Below are 22467 nucleotides of genomic sequence, written 5' to 3' on the forward strand. Positions count from 1 at the left end.
AAACATTTAGTGAAGGAGCCTCAACTGCTTCACAGGGCAAGGAATTCCATAGATTCACAACCCTTTGGGTGAAGAAGTTCCTCCTAAACTCAGTCCTAAATCAACTTCCCCTTATTTTGAGGCTATTCCCCCTAGTTCTGCTTTCACCCGCCAGTGGAAACAACCTGCCCGCATCTATCCTATCTATTCCCTTCATAATTTTAAATGTTTCGATAAGATCCCCCCTCATCCTTCTAAATTCCAACGAGTACAGTCCCAGTCTACTCAACCTCTCTTCGTAATCCAACCCCTTCAGCTCTGGGATTAACCTCGTGAATCTTCTCTGCACACCCTCCAGTGCCAGTACGTCCTTTCTCAAGTAAGGAGACCAAAACTGAACACAATACTCCAGGTGTGGCCTCACTAACACCTTATACAATTGCAGCATAACCTCCCTAGTCTTAAGCTCCATCGGAGGTGATGGAGGGACAATGTCCTGGGGAAGGTGTTGGGCGTAATCACTCTCTTTGGAAAGCAGAACCCTCCTAGCCTGGCCACGTTGAAACTGTTAAGGACTCGTTAGTGATGGGTTGAACTGTGTCACTGCGGTAGAGTGTTTAAAACGTGAAATAAGGAGAGTTAGCTACTGCCCATTTGCCCAGAGAACAGGCTGAGATCAGCACCGAGGTCAGAGGATAATCATATATTGGGGAGGCCATTCAACCCATCTGAGTTATTCATTCGCACAGAGAAATGGTGCAGTCCTTTCAATTCAGAATCTAAAAGGTTTCCCAACAGATTGGCGGGTTTGGTCTCATGCTCTGTTCAAACCTCACTTACTCAGTTTAAAGCACCATTTTGCGGTTACAATTCCAAATTTGCCTTCTCACTACTTAAACTAAAAATGCCATTTCCTTACCTATCCAATTTACCTCCAAGATCAACTCTCATGAGTTACCTTTGGACAGGGAATTGCCCGAAATGCACCCTTTCCAATTTGCATAGAATTTACAGTGCAGAAGGAGGCCATTCTGCCCATCGATTCTGCACCGGCCCTTGGAAAGAGCACCCCATTTAAGCCCGCATCTCCACCCTATCCCCGTAGCCCCATAATCCAGTAACCCCACACAACCTTTTTGGACACTAAGGGCAATTTAGCATGGCCAATCCACCTGACCTGCACATCTTTGGACTGTGGGAGGAAACCAGAGCACCCGGAGGAAACCCACGCAGACACGTGGGAGAACGTGCAGACTCCGCACAGACAGTGACCCAAGCCGGGAATCGAACCTGGGACCCATGGAGCTGTGAAGCAACTGTGCTAACCACTGTGCTGCTGCGCTGCCCTATTCTTCCCTTGCTTCTCTACAATGTTCTCAAGGTTCCCAGCACCCTTTTCGATATTTTCACAGTACACTCCAACCGTTGAGCCACTGCAGTGAAATGAAAATGAAATGAAAATCGCTTATTGTCACGAGTAGGCTTCAATGAAGTTACTGTGAAAAGCCCCTAGTCGCCACATTCCGGCGCCTGTTCGGGGAGGCTGGTACGGTGTGCGTTGTGCCAGAGGATGGAGGAGAAAGGGGCACTGAATTTCCTGAGACAAAATGTCTATTTAAATCGAGCAAGGGTGGCAGCCACGATAGGCTGAATATGACTCGCACAAAACCAATCAGAGACAGTGAATTATCTGACTGTGGAATAGAATCGTTCCCCATGGGCGACTTACGAGTGGTCGCAGTGATCGTGACGGACTGCCCTTCTCGATTTTTGACTAGCGCGACGACTTTAACGAGGTAATTAACTCCACCTTGCAGGTCCACGATATCAAAGGTAGTTACGTCTCCTGATACAACCCTGCTCACCTCGGGTCCCCCTGGAAATTGAGAGGAAACATTGAGTGGCGTTGGGTCATTTTTCAAAACAACTTTTAGGTTACTTCAGCGAGTCGCGGTTTGAAGCATTTATTTTATCATTCATTCACTGCCCATCTGACACCGATACTGATGCAAAATTCTTCCCTTTGTTACCAGAGGGAACCTACCCTCGCTGCGTTTCCAGCTGATCCGGTAAGATGTGGCTCCCCGCACACCGACCCAAGACACTCGGAGGACATCGCTGCGGGCTTCGAGCACTCGTACATCGCTGACGCCAGCGACCTGACCCTCTTTGGATGCTGGTGTAGTGAGAGCACAGGAGGTCACCAAAGAGCATGTACATCAAGCTGCCATTAAAGACCGCACAGTAATTGTCCGAATACATACAATCACGCTTGATGAAATAGGGACTCAATGAGCTATTTGCATGTTCCCGCTGGGTCTGTGGGGAGGGAGGGGACAAGGTCTGCTCTAATTCCTCTCAACTTCAGAGGATACAAGTGGACCTGGTTTTCTCATTCCCTCCTCATGGAACAAACCTCTTTATCCAGAAATCTGTCCAGTGAGCTTTTGTTACCCTCCCTCTGAGGTAAGTATATTCTTCCTTCGCAAAGGAGATGAAAACTGTGGACACTGCTTCAAGTGTGACCCCCCCCCCCCCCCCCCCCCCCCCCCCCACCGATATAATCCAGTAAGATCTCTTTGGTCTGATTTTCCAATCACTTTGTAACAACAGCTGACATCCCATTGCTTCCTTCCACAGTGTTAAAAGTATTTACTTTCCAGAAACACAGTGCTCTTCTTTGGAATGGTCTGCATTGATTTTCTGTGTCTTTCCTGGGCCGGAGTTCTTTAGTTTGGGATTCTCTTTTCCCGCTGGCAGCGCACCCCAGCCAGCGGGTTTCCCACCGGCGTGGGGTGGCTTTAATGGGAAATCCCATTGACAAGTGGCGGGAGGATAGAATCTCGTCGGCAACGAATGGCGCGCCGTCGAGAATCCCCAGGTGGCCGGGGGACTGGAGAATTCCGCCCCGGACCTGGATCAACCCTGCAGTCGATCGTGTTCCGTGTCGAGTAATTTCTTCCTCTCTGTTCCTATTCACAATTTCAAAAACACCACATACTCACCGGTCATTGCCATAATGGTGGCAGGAGCCCCTTCTCTATTTCCCATCACAGGAGTGACTCTGACAGCATAAGCAGTGTTGGGCTTTAACTTTGGGATGTTAAACGATTTGCTATCTCCAATCACCATACTGTTCTCCTCAACTCCTGAATTAACAAAGAAAATTTCAACTGTAAAATCAACAATCAAAGGCGTTTATTATTACACACTCAATCTAGTAAATCATCCGTAAGTGTCAGTTTTACAAGATGGTTATCTTTTAAAATATCACGTTTAACCTAAACAGAAAATCCTGAAAAGGGGCCAGTGAAGTCACGATGAAGACCTGCTGGGAGACATGCCCATGTGATCTGGCCGCTATGGAGAGGGGAACTCAAACAGAAACCTATTGAAATGCCAAGTGACAGTCTTAACACCGCTACACAGTGAAGGGGTCACAGAAAAAGAACAGCTTCTTTTTGAGAAGCAGCGAGAGACAAAGAAGGTACTGCTGTGGAAAAGTAGAGAAATACTGTTTTGTGTCAACCACCAAACAGAATGCTTGAGTTAATTTTCTGTTTGAAATGAAGGGAGCAGAGAAAACGGGTGTCTTGTGGAGTTTTATGGAACAGAGAGTTGCCAAGGTGTACCGTTTTGGTGAAAATTGGATCCAGAAAACTCAGGCTGAGTGGAGTGATTTCCAAAGACACTGGAAGTTTTGACCAGGGAAACGCGAGCCTGCTGGAGAGCTGCAACTCTGGAACCGTTATGCAATACAACTCACCTTCCAGAAGTGCAGTGCACAGCAAAAGGGATTGTAAGACATATTTCAACTGCATTAGTTATGCGAAAGCATCTTTTCTTTAGTTTGACGTAGCAGTCACCAGTTGGTTACATTTTGATCTATGTTGATTTTGGTTTGTTTGTTACAGTAAACACCTTAAACCCTGCCGTTCGCGAGGATATTTATTTCATTTTAAAAGCTACCAGTCTCTACAGATTTTTCACAATAAGGCATTTCATAAGTTATCCAAAGAAGATTAGACATGGAGCCCCATTAGGAGATATTTAGACAGGTCACCAATAGTTTGGTTTAAGAATTAGGCTTTGCGGAGCATCTTAAAGGAGGCGGTCCCACACGATTTGTGTTAAAATTTACTTATGCATCATTGGCGAGGCCAATATTTATTGCCCATCCCTTAGTTGATTTGAGAATGTGACAATAGGTCGTCTCCTTGGACTATTATAGAATTTACAGTGCAGAAGGAGGCCATTCAGCCCCTCTTGGAAAGAGCACCCTACCCAAGGTCAACACATCCACCCTAACCCATAACCCAGTAACCCCACCCAACACTAAGGGCAATTTTGGACACTAAGGGCAATTTATCATGGCCAATCCACCCAACCTGCACATCTTTGGACTGTGGGAGGAAACCGGAGCACCCGGAGGAAATCCACGCACACACGGGGAGGATGTGCAGACTCCGCACAGACAGTGACCCAAGCCGGAATCGAACCTGGGACCCTGGAGCTGTGAAGCAATTGTGCTAACCACAATGCTACCGTTGAATGCCTCACTTCAGAGAGTTAACCACATTGGGCTCAGATACATGCCTGAATGGATGAGGGTGACAGGCGCCCTTTCTCACAGGGTATTTGTGAACCATTTTGACGACAATCCAGCAGCTTCAAGCTCCCTTTTTACCGATAAGGGGATTTTTATTTCTAGATTTTTCGCACTGAATCCGGACTCTCCAGCTCCCAGTGAGGTTTGAGCTGCCGTCTGCTGAGGTGGTGGCGGTGGTGGCATTGTGGTGATGATTAGTAATCCAGCGGTCCAGGTTGACGCCCTGGGACCACACCTTCAAATCGTGCGAATGGAATTTAAATTCAATGTAAAAAGAATTGAAAGGCGGGACTCAGTAATGGGGACCATGATTCCGTCCGTGACTATTGCAAAATCCCATCTGGTTCATCAATGTCCTTTAGCAGAGGACACACCCGATCTGGCCTACACGTGAATCCAAACCCACAGCAATGTGGTTGGCTCTTAACGTCCCCTTTGAAATGGCCGGGCCACTCGGTCAGAGGTGAACAATGAATTTTGGTCTTGTCAGTGACAGAATAAATTCAAAAAAACTCTTGCAGATACTGCCTGGCAGTAACAATGAAAGCGACCACCCCAATGCACATTTTATAACATTGCCTAAATCCAGTAGACCCACCATCGGCGCTCTTCCATGTGATTTTATACGCAGACACCCTGCCTACTCCCGTCCACACGATCCGGAGCATGTTCCGTCGCGCCTCAGTAACGCGCAGGTTGGTCACATCTCCGACAATGGGGCCTTTTCATAAAAAGATACAGAAATACATTAAGTCATGGGTAACATAATTTTGAACTGACATGGAAGCAGAAATATGGCCGATTTCCATTTTTCTTCCACTCAACCAAATCCATATTTGTGGGTTAGGGATTAGGCTTTAGAATTTAAATAAACCTGGGGAGGGGGCGTGCCCAAGCCCACCCCTGGCAGGATCGACAACTGCCCCTAACCGAAGAGGCCTCCAGCAACTAGCAATGGCCACTCTTTATTCTGTTCTCCACTGTCCTCTTTCTATGACAATGGCAAAGCCAGAATTTACTGCCCACTACTTACCCTTGACAAATAGGCCATTCGGCCCCTCGAGGCAGCTCCGCCATTCAATTAGATCACGGATGATCCGTTCCACATTCCTGTCTATCCCCGATAACATTTAATTCCTTTGCCTAATAAGAATCTATCTCCCTCCCCCTTAAAAATATTCAATGTCCCCACTTCCACTGCCTTCTGAGGCAGAGAGCTCCAAAGTTACACAACACTCTGAGAGAAAATATTTTTCTTATAATAATCTTTATTAGTGTCACAAGTCGGCTTACATTAACACTGCAATGAAGTTACTGTGAAAAGCCCCTAGTCACCACATTCCGGCGCCTGTTCATATACACTGAGGGAGAACTCCAATTCATCTAACAGCACGACTTTCGGGACTTGTGGGAGGAAACCGGAGCACCCACAGGAAACCCACGCAGACACGGGGAGAACGTGCAAACTCCGCACAGACAGTGACCCGAGTGGGAATCGAACCTGGGACCCTAGCACTGTAATGCAACAGTGCCAACCACTGTGCTACCGTGCCGCCCAGTGTCTCTGTCCTCATCTCTGTCCTATAAGAGCGACCCCTAATTTTAAAACAGTGTCCGTTAGTTCTGGACTCACCCGCAAAAGGAAACATCCTTTCCATGTCTACCTTGTCGAGACCATTCAGGATCTCATAGACTTCAATCAAGTCACCCCTCACTCTTCTCTACTCCAGTGAAAAGAAGCCCAGTCGGTCCAGCCTTTTCACATTAGACAACAAGCTCATACAAAATATCAATCTAGGGAACCTCCTCTGAACCGTCTCCAACACATCCACATCCTTCCTTAACTAAGGAGACTGAAACTGTACCCAGTATCGAACAAAGCATCTGCACCTCCAGAATCAGTCAGTACAGAAGGAGGCCATTTGGCCCATCACACCTTTCTGAAAGAGCTATCCAAGTTTTTTTTATCGTGTTTATACAATGCCCTTTAGGAAGTTACGATGAAGCCTGTTTCTACGGCCTTTTCAGACAGCACCATCCAGACCTCACATTCTCCCTCGGATCATAGATTCTGCAGCGTAGAAGAGATCGTTCGGCCCATCGAGTCTGCACCAACCCCCTGAAAGAGCAGTCAGTCCCCCTCGACCCAGTCACTCGCAATCCTGCAACCACCCCGTTGGGCACTAAGGGGCAATTCAGTGTGGCCAATCGTGGGACAAGGTGGCCGAGTGGTTAAGGCGATGAACTGCTCACTTAGTGTGGCCAATCAGCCAAACCTGTACATCTTTGTGGGAGGAAACCAGAGCACCCGGAGGAAACCCACGCAGACACGGAGAGGACTTGCAAACAACACACGGGCTGGAATTGAACCCAGGTCGCTGGCGCTGTGAGGCAGCAGTGCTAACCACCGTGCCACCGCTGGACTGGGTGTGCAGGGTACCAAATGAGAAGTGTCCCCCCCCCCAAACATGAGCAGCCCTTACGGCAGAGGGGGCACCAAATTCACCCAGAAACGTTAACCAGTAGGCTGGATCTGAATGGTGATGTTGTGACTGGAGGGTCGGTGCTGAAACTTACTGGTTCTCGTAGTCACCGTGACGACAGTCCCCTCTCTGGATCCAACCAGTCCCGATACCTCAATCGCGTACACCGTGTCGGGCTGCAAGCCTTCAACGTTGAACGAGGTGGTGTCTCTGCTCAGAACTCTACTGTCCTTGACACCTGAGGGACAGAAGAGCAAGAAAAGTGGGAATACAGTAACAGCAACCTGCATTTATATAACACCTTCATGTAGTGAACCATCTCCAGGTGCTGCAGAAGAGTGATCACCACATATATGACACTGAGCCCACATCAGGAGATTTTCATAGAATAGAATCACTACAGTGCAGAAGGAGTCCATTCGGCCCATCGAATCTGCACCGACCCTCTCAAAGAGCACCCTACCCAGGCCCCCAACTCACCCTATCTCCGTAACCCAATAGCCCTACCTAACCTTTAGAACACTAAGGGGTAATTGATCATGACCAATCCACCTAACCGGCACATCTTTGGACTGTGGGAGGAAACCAGAGCACCAGATTTTAACGGCAAATCTTCAGGTCAATGCTCAAGGAACACTGGAAAAGACTCAGAGCAGAGGAAAATCCATATTGGTGGGTTCAGGGTACTTTCATTTTCCCATTTTCTTTAGGTGCACTCGCCTGTTAATGGTGAAGGTGTTGGGAGATGGAGAAATCCAGCCCTCAATGCCAAGGTTCATTTAGGCTAGATGTGGAGATGCCGGCGTTGGACTGGGGTGAGCACAGTAAGAAGTCTTACAACACCAGGTTAAAGGCCAACAGGATTGTTTTGAGTCACGAGCTTTCGGAGCACTGCTCCTTCCTCAGGTGAATCACCTGAGGAAGGGGCAGTGCTCCGAAAGCTAGTGATTCGAAACAAACCTGTTGGACTTTAACCTGGATGTTGTGAGACTTCTTACAAGGTTCATTTAGAGAGAGTGCTTCCAACCCTCACTAGGGGGAAGGTTGGAAGCATTGTGCTGCTTGACTCGAGGCTTTCAGCAGAAGTGAGGAGAAGGCCCGATGGAGAGGGGGAATAGGCCTGAACCTTCAGGAAATGAGCACTGAGGGGACATGCTTACCAGGAAAGGCAGAGGCTATTTTCTCGAGAAAGGAGGAGGCCGAGTCAGCTCTTTAAGATGATGAAAGGGTTTGACAAGGCAAGTGTAAAAAGGATGTTCCCATTTCTCCGCGGATATAAGACAGTCACTAATAAAATCAACAGGAAATGGAGAAAAACGTCTTTGCTTATTGAGCGGTGAGAATGCGGAACTCATTACCACGTGGAGCAGTTTCGGCAAATAACAGGTGTGTTGAAGCTGAAGGTAGATAAGCAGACGAGCGCAAAAGGATAGAAGGATGTCCTGAAATAACAACATAAAGGGCTGGATAAACCCAGCAAGTCTGGCAGCATCTGTGGAGAGAGAAACTAGAGTTAACGTTTCGAGTTGGATGTGACGCTTGAGGATTATTTGACTCGAAACGTTAACTCTGCTTCACTCTCCACAGAAGCTGCTAGACCTGCTGGGTTCATGCATCATCTTCTGTTTTTACTTTGGATTTCCAGCATCTACAGCATTTGGCTTTTATTAAAGAAAGGTTTACTGATAGGATTAGATTAAAGTAGGATGGGAGGAGGTGCATGTGGATCAACAATGCCAGTTCAGGACCGTGACCTCCTTTTATTCTTTCATGGGGTATGAGCGTCACTGGTTAGACCAACATTCATTGCCCATCCCTAATTGCCCTTGGGAAGTTGGTGGTGAGCTGCCTTCATGAACTGCTGCAGTCCATGTGGTGTAGGTACAGCCATCGTGCTATTAGGGAGGAGCATCAGGATTTTGACCCAGTGACAGTGAAGGAAAGGCGATATATTTCCAAATCAGGTTGATGAGTGACTCGGAGGGGAACTTCCAGGTGCTGGGGTTCCCAGGTATTTGCTGCACTTGTCCTTCTGGGTGCTGGAGGTCACAGGTTTAGAAAATGCTGTCAAAGGAGCCTTGGTGAGTTTCTGCAGTGCATCCTGTAGAGGGTACACACGGCTGCCAATGTTTCAGTGGTGGAGGGATTGAATATTTAAGGTGGTGGATGTAGTGTCAATCAAGTGGGCTGCTTTAATTTCGATGGTGTTGAGCTTGTTGAGTGTTACACAGAACATACAGTGCAGAAGGAGGCCATTCAGCCCATCGAGTCTGCACCGACCCACTTAAGCCCTCACTTCCACCCTATCCCCGTAACCCAATAACCCCCAACCTTTTTGGTCACTAAGGGCAATTTATCATGGCCAATCCACCTAACCTGCACGTCTTTGGACTGTGGGAGGAAACCGGAGCACCCGGAGGGAACCCACGCAGACACGGGGAGAACGTGCAGACTCCGCACAGTGACAAAGCGGGGAATCGAACCTGGGACCCTGGCGCTGTGAAGCCACAGTGCTAGCCACTGTGCCAGCGTGCCGCCCTTGTTGGAGCTGGACTCATCCAGTGGGGAACATTCCATCACACTCTTCACTTGTGCCTTGTAGATGGTGGACAGGCTTTGGGGAGTCAGGAGGTGAGTTACTCGTCACAGAATTCCCATCCTCTAACCTGTGCTTGTAGCCATAGCATTTATACGGCTGGTCCAGTTCTATTTCTGGTCAATGGTAAGGAATATTGGGAGATTCTGATTGTGTATGTCATGGAGGGGGACTTTCTCTTGTTCGAAATGGTCATTGCCTGACCATTGTGTGGCGTGAATGTGGCGAATAGACCTGAACAGAGTAAAAAGCAGAAACGAAGCCCTTCAGCCCTCACTTGTCTCGCCCAACATTGAACAAACCTGAGCAGCAAACAGGGTGGGACACCTACCATCGGCGCGTCTCCACGTAACCCTGTACCCTGTCGCCCTGGAAAATCCAGCCCAGCTGATGCGAATCCGAGAGTTTTCGGTTTCAACCACTTGAAGATTCGTCACACCTTCCGCGAGTGATTCTTGGAAAGACAAAGGTGATTTTTTTTTTGAAGACAAAGAAACAAATGATGTCAGAGGGAGAAATGATTTTGCCCATCAAACGTCAAATCCAGCATGTGCCTTTTTTCTTCAGGCAAACACTCACCTACCATTTGGACTGGTTTGAGACATTCTGACGTCTAATTAAATATAAAGTGAAATTAGCTAATTTACATGTGGCCACCAGCGACTGAATCAAAACAGTCAAGTCTCCATCAATCTGGCTGGATTGAAACACAGAGTCAAAGGTGAAAGGTCCTTTGTTAACCCCCACCTCACATACACCCACACCCACGTTGCCGACACTGATGATGTAATTAATGAGAGGAGACAGGTCTGTCGGTAATTTTGAAGTCTGTTGTCGGATTTTACGTTGAAGAGCAGTCTTTGCCAAATGCTGTTAGGTTGAGCAGAAGTGTACTGGATCGGCTCTTGAAAGGAATCCTCTCCACGCAGCTGAGAAAGTAAATCTGTTTTGTTAACTTTATTTATAAGAGTCATTTGAACTCTATTGGGTTGCATAATTGGAATTAGTGGCAGATGTAGATAGTAAGTTTAAGTTTTTCCTTGTGTTTAAGAACTGTTTAACTGATAATTGTAAAGCTATTTCTTTGATGTTAATGTGGTTAATTTAGTATTTAAATTAAAGTTTGTTTTAACATACAAGATACCTATTGGTCAGAGACGGCCCATCTGGGGTGAAATATCCTTTCCTCAGTTTTAAAATTAAAAAAATTGCATGGGGTTCTTGTCCGGTATCCTGACAAATGTCGGGGTCTGGGCTGGGGTCCCAACAGTGGGGTTTTGGGGTCGTAGCTTTAGGTTTAATACCTGCTTTGCTTTGTGTGAAAATATAAATCACTCGTAACTGAGAGCTGTCATAATCAGGAACATTCCACCTGTAAAGGCGTTGGAAGATGATTCCATAAGTGGTCTTAGAAGGGAATTGGAGAGGTGTCTGAGGATAACTTGCAAAGTTATGGACAAAACATGTTGGGGTGAGGGGGGTGGGGGGGGGGGGGCGGTAGATAAGCACCATTGCTCCTTGTAGAGCCAGCACAGTAATGGCAGGCCAAATGGCCTCCAGTTGTGCTGTGGGCAGCTAGAATTTATACGATAAAAGCAAATTGCGCCGGGTACTGGGATCTGAAACAAAAACAGAAAATGCTGGACAATCTCAGTAGGTTTGACAGCATCTCTGGGGAGAGCGAGAGCGAGAAGGGAGCTAACGTTTCAAGTCTGGATGACTCTTTGTCACAATTTCCATGATGTCGGCTCCACATTTAAAAAAATAACAAGGTTGGTTTCTACACCGAGGAGTTATTCCTCCCTGGTAACGTGGCTCCGACATGCCAATGTACAGATGATTAGACACTTACCTGTCCTTGCTGTGACTGTACCGGGGGCTCCCTGCCTGTTCCCGACCATGGCCGAAACGTCAATGACATACACTGTATTCGGCCGCAGTCCTTCCACATTGAACGTGTCAACGGAGTTACTGATCAGCCTGCTGGCCTCCGTTCCTAATTCACACAAAGAGGAATTAAATAAAAGGTGGAGCTGTGTCCATGCCAAAGGAAGGCTTGCATTCACAAAGTCAGCCACGGCACCTCAGGATGTCGGACAACACGCGACCCAATAAATTCCCAGATGTCTTCGTCGCACATGTGATGTGTTGGGCACTCTGGATCCGTAAAGCAGACATAAGCCACCAACACCGAAGATGGTTCAACACTATTTTATTAACTCTTATAAAATGCGAGACATACTATTACTGCGGGTTTACACGATGCTAGATTAACTAGAGACCTGTGCCTGTCCGAACCAGCTGAATCACTCAGCACGCGGTGAGAGTCTGTGCTGTACTTGATGAGCTCTTGTGCTTCTGAGAGGCAGCACCCAGAATGAGCGAGAAAAAAGTGATGCCCTCTGTCTTTATAGTGTGTATGTTCTGACTGGTGATTGGCTGCGGTGTTTGTGCATGTTGATTGGTCCTAATGGATGTCCATCAGTGTGTGTGTCTGCACCATGATATACTGGTGTATATTATGACAACACGAACGTACAAATTAGGAACACTCGACCCCTCAAGCCTGCTCCCCCATTCAATACGATCGTGGCTGATCTGATTGTGACCTCAGCCCCACATTACTGCCCACCCCGATAACCTTTTACCCCCTTGTTAATCAATAATCTGAGGGCAGGTGGCCACAAGGCTTGGTCAAGAGGTCAATTTAGGGACCATCTAAAATGAAAAATGGCAAAGAGAGAGCGGAGGTGGGGGGGAGGCTTGAGGAGGGAATTCCAGAACATGGGGCCTTGGCAGGTGACGGCACAGCCACCAATGGCGGAGGTATTAAAACCGAGGTTACCGGACCCAAGAGGCCAGAAATAGCTGAGCTCAGATATCTTGACAGGCGGTGGGGCAGGAGGAGGTTACAGAGATAGGGAGGGGTGAGGCCCTGAGAGGGTTTGGAAACAAGGATGAGAATATAAAATTTTAAGAACAAGGGTGGCACGGTGGCACAGTGGTTAGCACAGCTGCTTCACAGCGCCAGGGACCCGGGTTTGATTCCAGGCTTGGGTCACTGTCTGTGTGGCGTCTGCATGTTCTCCCCGTGTCTGCGTGGGTTTACTCCGGGTGCTCCAGTTTCCTCCCACAGCCCAAAGATCATAGAATTTACAGTGCAGAAGGAGGCCATTCGGCCCATCAAGCCTGCACCGGCTCTTTGAAAGAGCACCCTACCCAAGTCCACACTTCCACACTATCCCCATAACCCAGTAACCCCACCCAACACTAAGGGCAATTTTGAACACTAAGGGCAATTTAGCATGGCCAATCTACCTAACCTGCACATCTTTGGACTGTGGGAGGAAACCGGAGCACCCGGAGGAAACCCACGCAGACACGGGGAGAACGTGCAGACTCCGCACAGACAGTGACCCAAGCCGGGAATCGAACCTGGGACCATGGAGCTGTGAAGCAATTGTGCTAACCACCATGCTACCGTGCTGCCCATAGCAAAGGTGCAGGTTAGGTGGATTGGCCATGCTAAACTGTCCTTTAGTATTGAAAAGATTAGATGGGGTCGCAGGGCGAGGTCACGGGGAGTGAGCCTAGGTAGGGTGCTCTTGCGGAGAATCGGTGGAGACTTGATGGGCCCAATGGCCTCCTTCTGCACTGCAGGGATTCTATGATTCGAAGGAAGGACTAACTTTGCGGAATGGCATGTTTGCGTGTTTTATATATTTGAAGTAAACAGTTGGCACAAATAACCCTGGGATTAGTTTGGTACGCTTTGAAAATGAACAATGCAGCAGAGGGTAAATTCCGGAATCGACAGAAAGCGATCGGTCACAAACAATGATCAATAATAATAAAGTCCACCCAGGCAAACTATCTCCCAACCTAAAAAAAAGATTTGCATTTATATCGTGCTTTAATGACCTCAGGACGCATTCCAACCAATGAAATACTTCATGAAGTGTGGTCAATCTTGTTAAGCAGAAACAGGAGCAGCCAACCTGCGTACAGAAAGATCCCACAACCAGGAATGAGAAACTACCAGGTTATCTGCTTTATCGATGTTAGTTGAACGTTAAAAATTGGTCAGGGCTCGAGGGGGAAACTCTCCTGCTCCTGTCCAAAATAGTGCCATGAGACCCAACCCCAGCTGGCGGACAGGCACGAGGTTTAACGTTCCGACTAAAAGGCAGCACCTCCGACAGTGCAGCAGTCCCTCAGTACCGCCACTAGGGAGCGTCACCAACTGATCCACAGCTGGCAAGTGAAACTCAGAAGATGATGCTCCACTAAACGTGCGTAAGGTGCCTTTCAATGGAGCGGCAACAACCCTGGGGCATGTACCTGAGGCCGAGATGCTACAATAAAACAGTTTAAAGAACGTGTGGCCTACCGTCGGCACGCTTCCATGTGACCTTGTACGCCGTCGCCTGGGGCACCCGTCTCCACGTTACCCGGATGAGGTTACTCCGTGTCTCCAAGGTCCGTAGTTCCGACACGCGTTCAATCGTTGCATCTTCAGTCATGCCGATCGGAGAGAAAGGGAAAGATATTGGAAAGGTTCAGTTAACGAGGAAGTATGATCTTTAACCAGGATGGTCCAAGGGATGATGGGAGTTCAGGGAGGAGGAAGGAAGAAAGCCAAAACAGGATAAACGGGACAATTCAACAGCTGATGCAAAAGCGAGACCGAGGGGGGTTTCCGTTGCAGAAATCTTTGAAGTGGGCAGGAGAGGTGAGCAAAGCAGTTCATAAACATGTTGCATCCTGGTCTTTCTAAGTCAGCCACTTGGTGTGACACGACTTGATTTTCACTGTAAAGGGAGACGTTTGTTGAGGCTTTTTATCTCGTACCCATCAGTCAAACACAAGAACGCCAAATTTCAAACGTTCAAAACAATTTGTACCACGGGGTAAAAAAAAACGGATGACGATTTATTGGCCAGGTCAGCTCTGATTGGCCGAGGCATTACCATGAAACAGAAAACAACGTCTGCTGTCAGACGTGATTGGGCAGCAATTGCTGAACAATCCTGAGTGCGTTATTAGCTACGCCAACAACCAATTTAAGATAATCAGTGGAGCTTGTAACCTGGTTCATTTACATTTGCTGGAAGCGACGTACATTCCTACACAGGGACCCATGCCCTGTGAACAGAAGGAATTTATTCAAGCTTTGCACATTTTTGGAATTACCCGGGAACTTCAGGAGCCCATTGTTTCCCCATTGCTTTCTCCATGGCAATTGTTCGGCCAATCAGAATCGACTTGCCAGACAATCAGTACTCTTTTATCCTGTAGCATGAATTGTTGCGAAGTTATAAATGGAACCATCGAGCGCAAATGCCAGAAAATTGTGCCAAACCTATGTTTTAAAAAAACTAGTTTGGCTTCATCTGAACACCACACCTTAAGAATGTTGTGGAGATGCCGGCGCTGGACTGGGGTGGGCACAGTGCGAATCTCACAACACTAGGTTACAGTCCAACAGGTTTATTTGGAATCACTAGCTTTCGGAGCACAGTTCCTTCATCCCCGGCATAAAGGGCCCCCTCCCCCACCCCCACAGCACACAAGCATGAGGATGCCCTGACCCACTCCCTCTCACCGATCCCTCCCTCAGGCGCCTTATCATTACCCCCCCCCCCCCATCAGAGACCAACATCAGAGACCCCCATCAGTCACCCCTGTCTAAAAGCTGAAGAGCAGTCCAGGCGGTAGACTGAAAAATCGCTGCATTTTCACTTACCCGTCCTTAACATCTGCTGCCTCAGACAGAAGTGTTGAAAGCGGCAGCTGTTACAAGTGTCGGAGGCTTCCTCCTAAGCCAAGTACACTTCAAAGGGCTTCAAATCTTTTAAATGTAAATCTTCTATTCAACTTCACACCACAACACATCGCACTAGCCGGTGATCGACAGTTTTATTCGTCCAGAGACAGCTGCTTGGTGGATTGGGAGCCGGGGGTATCTTCCAGTCCCGCCGATGTCTATGGTGTTTTGTGTGGGAACCCATCGCGGGGGTGGAGGGGCCATCTGTGGGCCCGGAGATCTGGTGGGAAGGGCTGGAAAATGCTGCCTCACATCCTACATGGCCTTCAGAATGAAAAGCAGCAACAAAACCAGACTCTCGAGGGAGGGGGGATGAGTAATAGGACGAGACATGTTGCAGAATGCGTGAGGTCGATCATCACCTTGTCTCCGTAAAGCGCCCAGGTCTGGAATCTGGCACAAACTCAGTCCGGAGGTTGCCTCTTTTGAGACACTCGGTGGTGGTGCGTTACCGTTCACTCAGGGAGTCCAGCTTGCCGTGCCAACACACACATTTGCCTGTGTCGCTTCCAGAAAGGAGCCAACTTTCTTTCCAACGCACAGCTGACCAGGAATATCTCCCACTTTTACCGACTGCCATTGGAACCCATTGGAAGGATTTACAAGCTGATGATCAACCAGCTTTGGCTGCGTTGCAAATGCACGTTCTTTGGCCATCAAGTCCTGGGGTGGGACTCGAACCTGGAGCTTCCGGCTCAGAGGTGGGGACGTTACCCAGTGCGCCACAAGCCCTCCCAAATGTACAATTGACATGACATTATTTGCCTTAACATTAATTGAGTATGACCATCGGAGCATCAGGGTGATGCAGAGGTTAGCACTTCAGTCTCACGGCGCTGAGGTCCCAGGTTCAATCCCGACCCCGGGTCACTGTCCGTGTGGAGTTTGCACATTCTCCCCGTGTTTGGGTAGGTTTCACCCCCACAACCCAAAGATGTGCAGCGTAGGGGGATTTGCCACACTAAATTGCCCCTGAATTGGGAAAAACAATGAATGGGTACTCTAAATTGAGAATAAGAAATTAAGTACAACCATCATACTAAAATATTCTCTTTGCTAATAATGGTGTAATTAGTAACAAGTACTTTGCAATATTTAATCACAGCCCCCAGTGTCTGTGGTCAAAACTATACCGTAGATGGGCAGCACGGTGGCGCAGTGGGTTAGCACTGCTGCCTCACGGCGCCGAGGTCCCAGGTTCGATCCCGGCTCTGGGTCACTGTCCGTGTGGACTTCACACATTCTCCCCGTGTTTACGTGGGTTTCGCCCCCACAACCCAAAGATGTGCAGGGTAGGTGGATTGGCCACGCTAAATTGGCCCTGAATTGGAAAAAAATAATTGAGTAATCTAAATTTTTTTTTAAACTATACCCGAGAAAAACAGAGGCCGTTGATCGAAATTACATAAAATGTTGCTCAATCAGCATCTGAAACGTGAACATTTCAGATTTTGATCCAGAATTACAAACAGGCCGGCAGATTCTCCGTTCCTGAGGCGAAGTGGTGACGCCAGCGCAGGATTCGTGGAGTTCCACGACAGCAAAACTTGCGCCGCACCTGGACCGATTCAGCGACTGCGGAGGGGCTAGCACCGGTGCCACGTGAAACACAATCGATTCCAATGAGAAATGGTGCCGGATTCGCCGGGTTTGCAATTGACACTCAGGACGCTGACAAGCTGCAGCCGCATATACACAACCCGCCCCCCCCCCCCACTTCACTCCCGACACACACCACCCCAGCCAACAAGATGGCAGTGAGGAGAGAGGCACCCTGTTTCACGGACGCCAAGCTCGAGACCCTGCTCGACTTCGTGGAGGAGAGGTGGGCAACCCTGGGCCGGGAAGGAGGCTGCCAGCCGCCACCGTTCACCGGGCCTGGGCGCAGGTGGTAGAGGTGGTTCGTGCCGTGGGCAACACCATCTGGACCGACCAGCAGTGAAGGAAAAAAACTGCACGATCTCCTCAGGGAGGCCAGGGTGAATAGGTAGCACCCTGCCCCTGGCACTCCCGTCCCACACACCAGCGCCGGGCCAGTCACCCCGTCACTACCGACCCCACCCCATGGCTGTGTCAGGACCACTACCGCCTTCACCGCCCCAGTCAGCTCGGCCAGTGACAGGACTGGCAACCCATAGTCGCGCCTCTCCATGTCCGACCTCCACTCTCTCCCTCATCAACCACGGCTCATGTTTTTCGATTTTTATCAGCACAAGTTAACCTCGCCGACGGGAATTCCCCCCAATGAAGGCAGAGAGTCACGGAGACCCCGGAAAATACCGGGTGAGGCCCGCTAATGATATGTCAATGGCGTGTACTGTACACGCGGAGTGGAACGCCAGTGACGCCTCTATCGAGGCACCGGGGAGTTGCGATTTGGCAAAAACCCGGCGCCTGCCATGATTTCGGCGTCAAAACCAATTCTCTGGCCAATCGCCTTTCCCAATTCCTGCGTGGGCCAACGGAGAATCCAGGTGAGGATGATTTAGATTGTCAGCATTCAGGACAATCTGTTGTCAGACAGCTTGCTCAATGACGACCTCTGGTGGTTCATCAGTGGTATTGTAACAGGTAGATTTTGGACGCGATTCAATTACATTTTGGGCGCGATTGACAGCCGTGTTGGCGAGATCACGGCCCGTATTTAACGGCATTTAGTGCCGAAAGTGACCCCCCACGAGCATCACGCCATTACTGGCTCTCGTGACGACTGATTAGTTAGACTAGCGCCTCAGTGTCTCGCTGCTAACACGGGGGAGATTCTTCTTTAAAATAAATTTAGAGTACCCAATTATTATTTTTGGGGCAGTTCAGCATGGCCAATCCACCTAATCTGCACCATTTAAGGTGGTGGGGGTGAAACCCACGCAGACACAGGGAGAAAGTGCAAACTCCACACAGACAGTGATGGGGCCTTCAGCCAAGACGGGAATTGAACCCACGCTGCCGGCCTTGCCCTGCATCACAAACCAGCTGTCTAGCCATGTGAGCTAAACAGGTCAGGGAGCTGCTTTGCAATGCTCCCTCACCACTCTCTCCCAGTTAACACACAAGCATGGCAGCGCACAGACCTGCTCTTCGCTTCGGGTATGCCAACCTGGCCAAGCTTCCTGACGCCGTCGATGAGAGATGGGGCGTCCTGTTACCCCCCAGCGGACGGAGGACCAGCAGTAGGGTGAGTAATGCCACCTGGGAGGCAAGGGCAGCAGCTGGCAGTGTGGGCAGCATGACCAGGAGGACCGCTGGACAATGCCGGCCGGCCAACACCCTCCACAGAGCAGCAAGGGTAAGTTGCCACCTCTCTCCTGGCATCAGATCCCCTGCCACCCCTCAAATTCCCTACAGACCGCGTCCCCCCACCCCCCCCACACCACCACCACAAATCGGGTGGCATGGTGGCACAGCGGTTAGCACTGCTGCCTCACAGCTTCAGGTTCGAGTGCGGCCTCGGGTCACTGTCTGTGCGGAGTCTGCACGTTCTCCCCGTGCCTGCATGGGTTTCCTCCGGGTGCTCCGGTTTCCTCCCACGGTGCAAAGACGTGCAGGTTAAGTGGATGGGCCATGATAAATTGCCCTTAGTGTCCAAAAAGGTTAGATGGGGTTATTGGGTTACGGGGATAGGGTGGAAGTCAGGGCTTAAGTGGGTCAGTGCAGACTCGATGGGCCAAATGGCCTCCTTCTGCACTGTATGTTCTTTGCTATATGTTCTATATTCTAAACTGCCCTTTAGTGTCCAAAATGTTAGATGCGATTACTGGGTCTGTCTGTAGCGAGGGGAATGGAAATGTCAAATGTTCACAATTAAAATATATAACACCGGGGGCAGCAAGGTGGCGCAGTGGTTAGCACTGCTGCCTATGGCGCTGAGGTCCCAGGTTTGATCCCGGCTCTGGGTCACTGTCCGTGTGGAGTTTGCACATTCTCCCTGTATTTGCGTGGGTTTCGCCCCCACAACCCAAAGATGTGCAGGGCAGATGGATTAACCACACTAAATTGCCCCTTAATTGGAAAAAATGTCATAGATTTCATAGAATTTACAGCACAGAAGGAGGCCATTCAGCCCATCGAGACTGCACCGGCTCTTTGAAAGAGCACCCTACCCAAGCCCACACCTCCACCCTATCCCCATAACCCAGTAACCTCACCCAACACTAAGGACAATTTTGAACATTAAGGGCGATTTAGCGTGGTCGATCCACCTAACCTGCACATCTTTGGACTGTGGGAGGAAACCGGAGCACCCGGAGGAAACCCACGCACACACGGGGAGAATATGCAGACTCCGCACAGACAGTGACCCAAGCCGGGAATCTAACCTGGGACCCTGGAGCTGTGAGGCAATAGTGCTAACCACTGTGCTACCATGCTGCCCTTGAATTTGGTACTCTGAATTTGTATTAAAAAATAAAATATATAACACCTGATCCGTGTTACGCCTGCCTGCACCCCCACCCCATGTTGACCTCCGATCATCCCCCGCCCCGCGCACAGTGATCAAAGGTCAAACGCCCCCCGATGCGGGTGAGGAGAGCGAGCGTGTTGTCAGCAGGAAGATAGGAGTCAGACTTTGGCAAAAACTGAGGAGCAGTAGAACTGACCACACAGCGAAGTATCATCACTCACCTGCCTTGGATAGTGACCAACTGACATTGCCCATCACCCTAGAGTGATGTTACACAGCCAGGGTGGAACAGGGTAGTTCGGGGGTGGGGGGGGGGAGAAAGGGGGGTGTTGGGGAATGGGTGGGAAGGAGGGGAATGTGGGGGAGCGGGCAGCTGATGGACAAGGCCTCATCCTATAAGCACCTGGTGAGGATGAGGCCTTCCTGGTGCTCCGGGCATGCCGGACCCTCACCGTCGCTTGTCCTCGATCCTCCGGCTCCTCCTGGGAGTGCTCCCCGGGCTTACCCTCCATCCCCTCCTGGTCCGCCTCAGACGAGGTCCTCCTCCTCCTGCTCCAGCGTCTTGCCCCGCTGCTGTGCCAGGTTGTGGAGGGCACAGCAGACCACCACAACGCGGGAGACCCACTGGGGGGGGGGGGGGGGGGGGGGGGTGTATTGCAGAGCATCAGCAGAGATGGCATCGGAGCCACATTTTGAGCAAGGGCAAGGCTGTGCCCTGGAACTGTTTGGTGGGACAGGCAGGTAGCAGCCGTAGTTGCCCCTGTTATGGGTATCTGCAATACTTAAAGATGGCTTCAAGGCCTCATAGATGTAAGAGCCTCTCACCAACCCCCCCTTCCCCACCCCCTGCGAGTTCATGGACAACCCCCGATCTGCAACGCTTCAGCCCCCCCCCCCCCCCGACTAAGTCCAACACCCACTGAGGGCCCCCCCCCCCCCCCTCCCCACGAGTTCCAGTGCCTTCGAGCTGGGAACAGCTCCTCACTGCAGCCATTGCGCCAGCTTCACGTTTCTAAACAGGAGAACCAAACAGCAGCAGCGTAATTTCTCGCCGGGGTTCCGATTAATTCCCGGGAAGACTGTTAGATTCGACTTCAATCTGGATTGCGAGATGCGAATTAATGCAGATTTAGGTTAACGACATGTTCGCCATTTTGGGGAGAGATACGGAAGGCCCCTTCTTGAGAGGGCCGGTTAGATTTGCAAACTGCTTCCTGCCGGATTTGGTCCAAGTTTCTAATCAAGCTGTTTGGCGGGGTTATGAATGCACCTTACTTGGCGAGGGTGTCCTGGGGTGCAGCCTAAACCCCAAGGCGGGGCGGGACGGGGCGGGGGGGCGAGGCGGGACGGGGCGGGGCGGGACGGGGCGGGGGGGGGGGGGGTGTTACCTGCCACCATGGCATGAGATCCCCCAAATATATAATTAACGTAACACGCCTGCTTCACGCCAGATGGCGACAGACCATCGCTCTGCCCGTTTGGAAGAAACATGGACATTGCCGATGGAGACCTCAATGCCCTCGATGTGTCGAGTATTTATCGAGTTTTATTGTGAGATGCGAAGAAGGGACTTCAAACGGATTAGCAAACACTGCTCTGATCCTGCAATTTCCTGTTTACTTCGCACATCCTCAGGCATACCAGCCAATTTATTAACAGCTGTGAGATCAAGTGGCGAGGAAACCATGCCAGGTCTGGAAGTCACGCTCTCCCTGATCAACCTCGCCTCACTCCAGGCAGGAGGAGCCCTCACTGCGACAGGCTAAGGAAATATTCAGGAAACTTGGCCTGTTTCCGTGGGAGTCAAGAACTTGCTGATTGGTCACACCGTTCAGGACAAACCAATCTGTCTTGAATAGAACCCCTTCCACAGATGCGGGGGCACACCACCCCCCCCCCCCCCCAAGCCACCCCCCCCCAACCCCAACTTGGATAAACTTGGCCCGGGCGTTCCTCCACGTGGCTCAGGCTTAAAATCTGGACCTCCCTCGCCCCCGGACGCTCACCGCCAACCCTTCCCCGGGTACCTGGGACAGGCGATAAATCCGCCTTTCCAGCGATTCCCGCATTCCGGGAATGAGGTTTCACACATTTACCATCGGATTCTGCGGTCCACCAACGCATCCGCACGTCTCGCACGTGCACGTCTTGGTTCCCCCAAAGGATCCTGGAATGCGAACACAGCGAGCATTCCGGAACTCCGGTTGGATTTCGGGTTGCTGCCAGGGCTGGGTGAGGAGGTAGGCAGTAGAGGGTAAAGTTTCACGGTGCCAGCCTGCATGCCCATTCCCTGGCCCCACCCCCTGATAATGGATAACTGGGATTTTCCAGTTAGCCTCCAGGTTCCTGGAGTTGGCAGGGGCCAGGTTGCTGGCTGCAAAGCGGGTTAGTCCAGGTGGGGGATTAGGGTGCCAGAACACCAGGCAGACTCAGGGATTCTCCCTGCCTGTCTGGTTGTGGTAGAGGCCACAGGTCACCCTGCAAAAGGGGATTTGCACAGCTCGCCCTTCTCAGGGCAGCCTGGCTGCCCAAAGGCCAATTGTTATTTGAGGCTTTAAAAAGTGCGAGGGG

At 50.1% G+C, this 22467-nt stretch overlaps 1 protein-coding gene across 1 annotated transcript in view; it reads right to left on the bottom strand.

Moving 5' to 3' along the window:
• Nucleotides 1–22467, bottom strand: part of col7a1 (collagen, type VII, alpha 1) — a 408534-nt gene that overhangs the window by 267226 nt on the left and 118841 nt on the right. Inside the window, exons 17-24 of the mRNA XM_038812016.1 lie at nt 14058–14180; nt 11520–11663; nt 9999–10121; nt 7166–7309; nt 5187–5309; nt 2985–3128; nt 2024–2155; nt 1709–1855 (exon numbers count right to left, since the gene is read on the bottom strand). Of these exons, the coding sequence (XP_038667944.1) occupies nt 1709–1855; nt 2024–2155; nt 2985–3128; nt 5187–5309; nt 7166–7309; nt 9999–10121; nt 11520–11663; nt 14058–14180 (1080 nt within the window). The remainder of the gene's footprint in view (nt 1–1708; nt 1856–2023; nt 2156–2984; nt 3129–5186; nt 5310–7165; nt 7310–9998; nt 10122–11519; nt 11664–14057; nt 14181–22467) is intronic.

The sequence above is a fragment of the Scyliorhinus canicula genome, chromosome 11 (assembly GCF_902713615.1).
Source record: "Scyliorhinus canicula chromosome 11, sScyCan1.1, whole genome shotgun sequence".
Taxonomy (NCBI): Eukaryota; Metazoa; Chordata; class Chondrichthyes; order Carcharhiniformes; family Scyliorhinidae; genus Scyliorhinus; species Scyliorhinus canicula.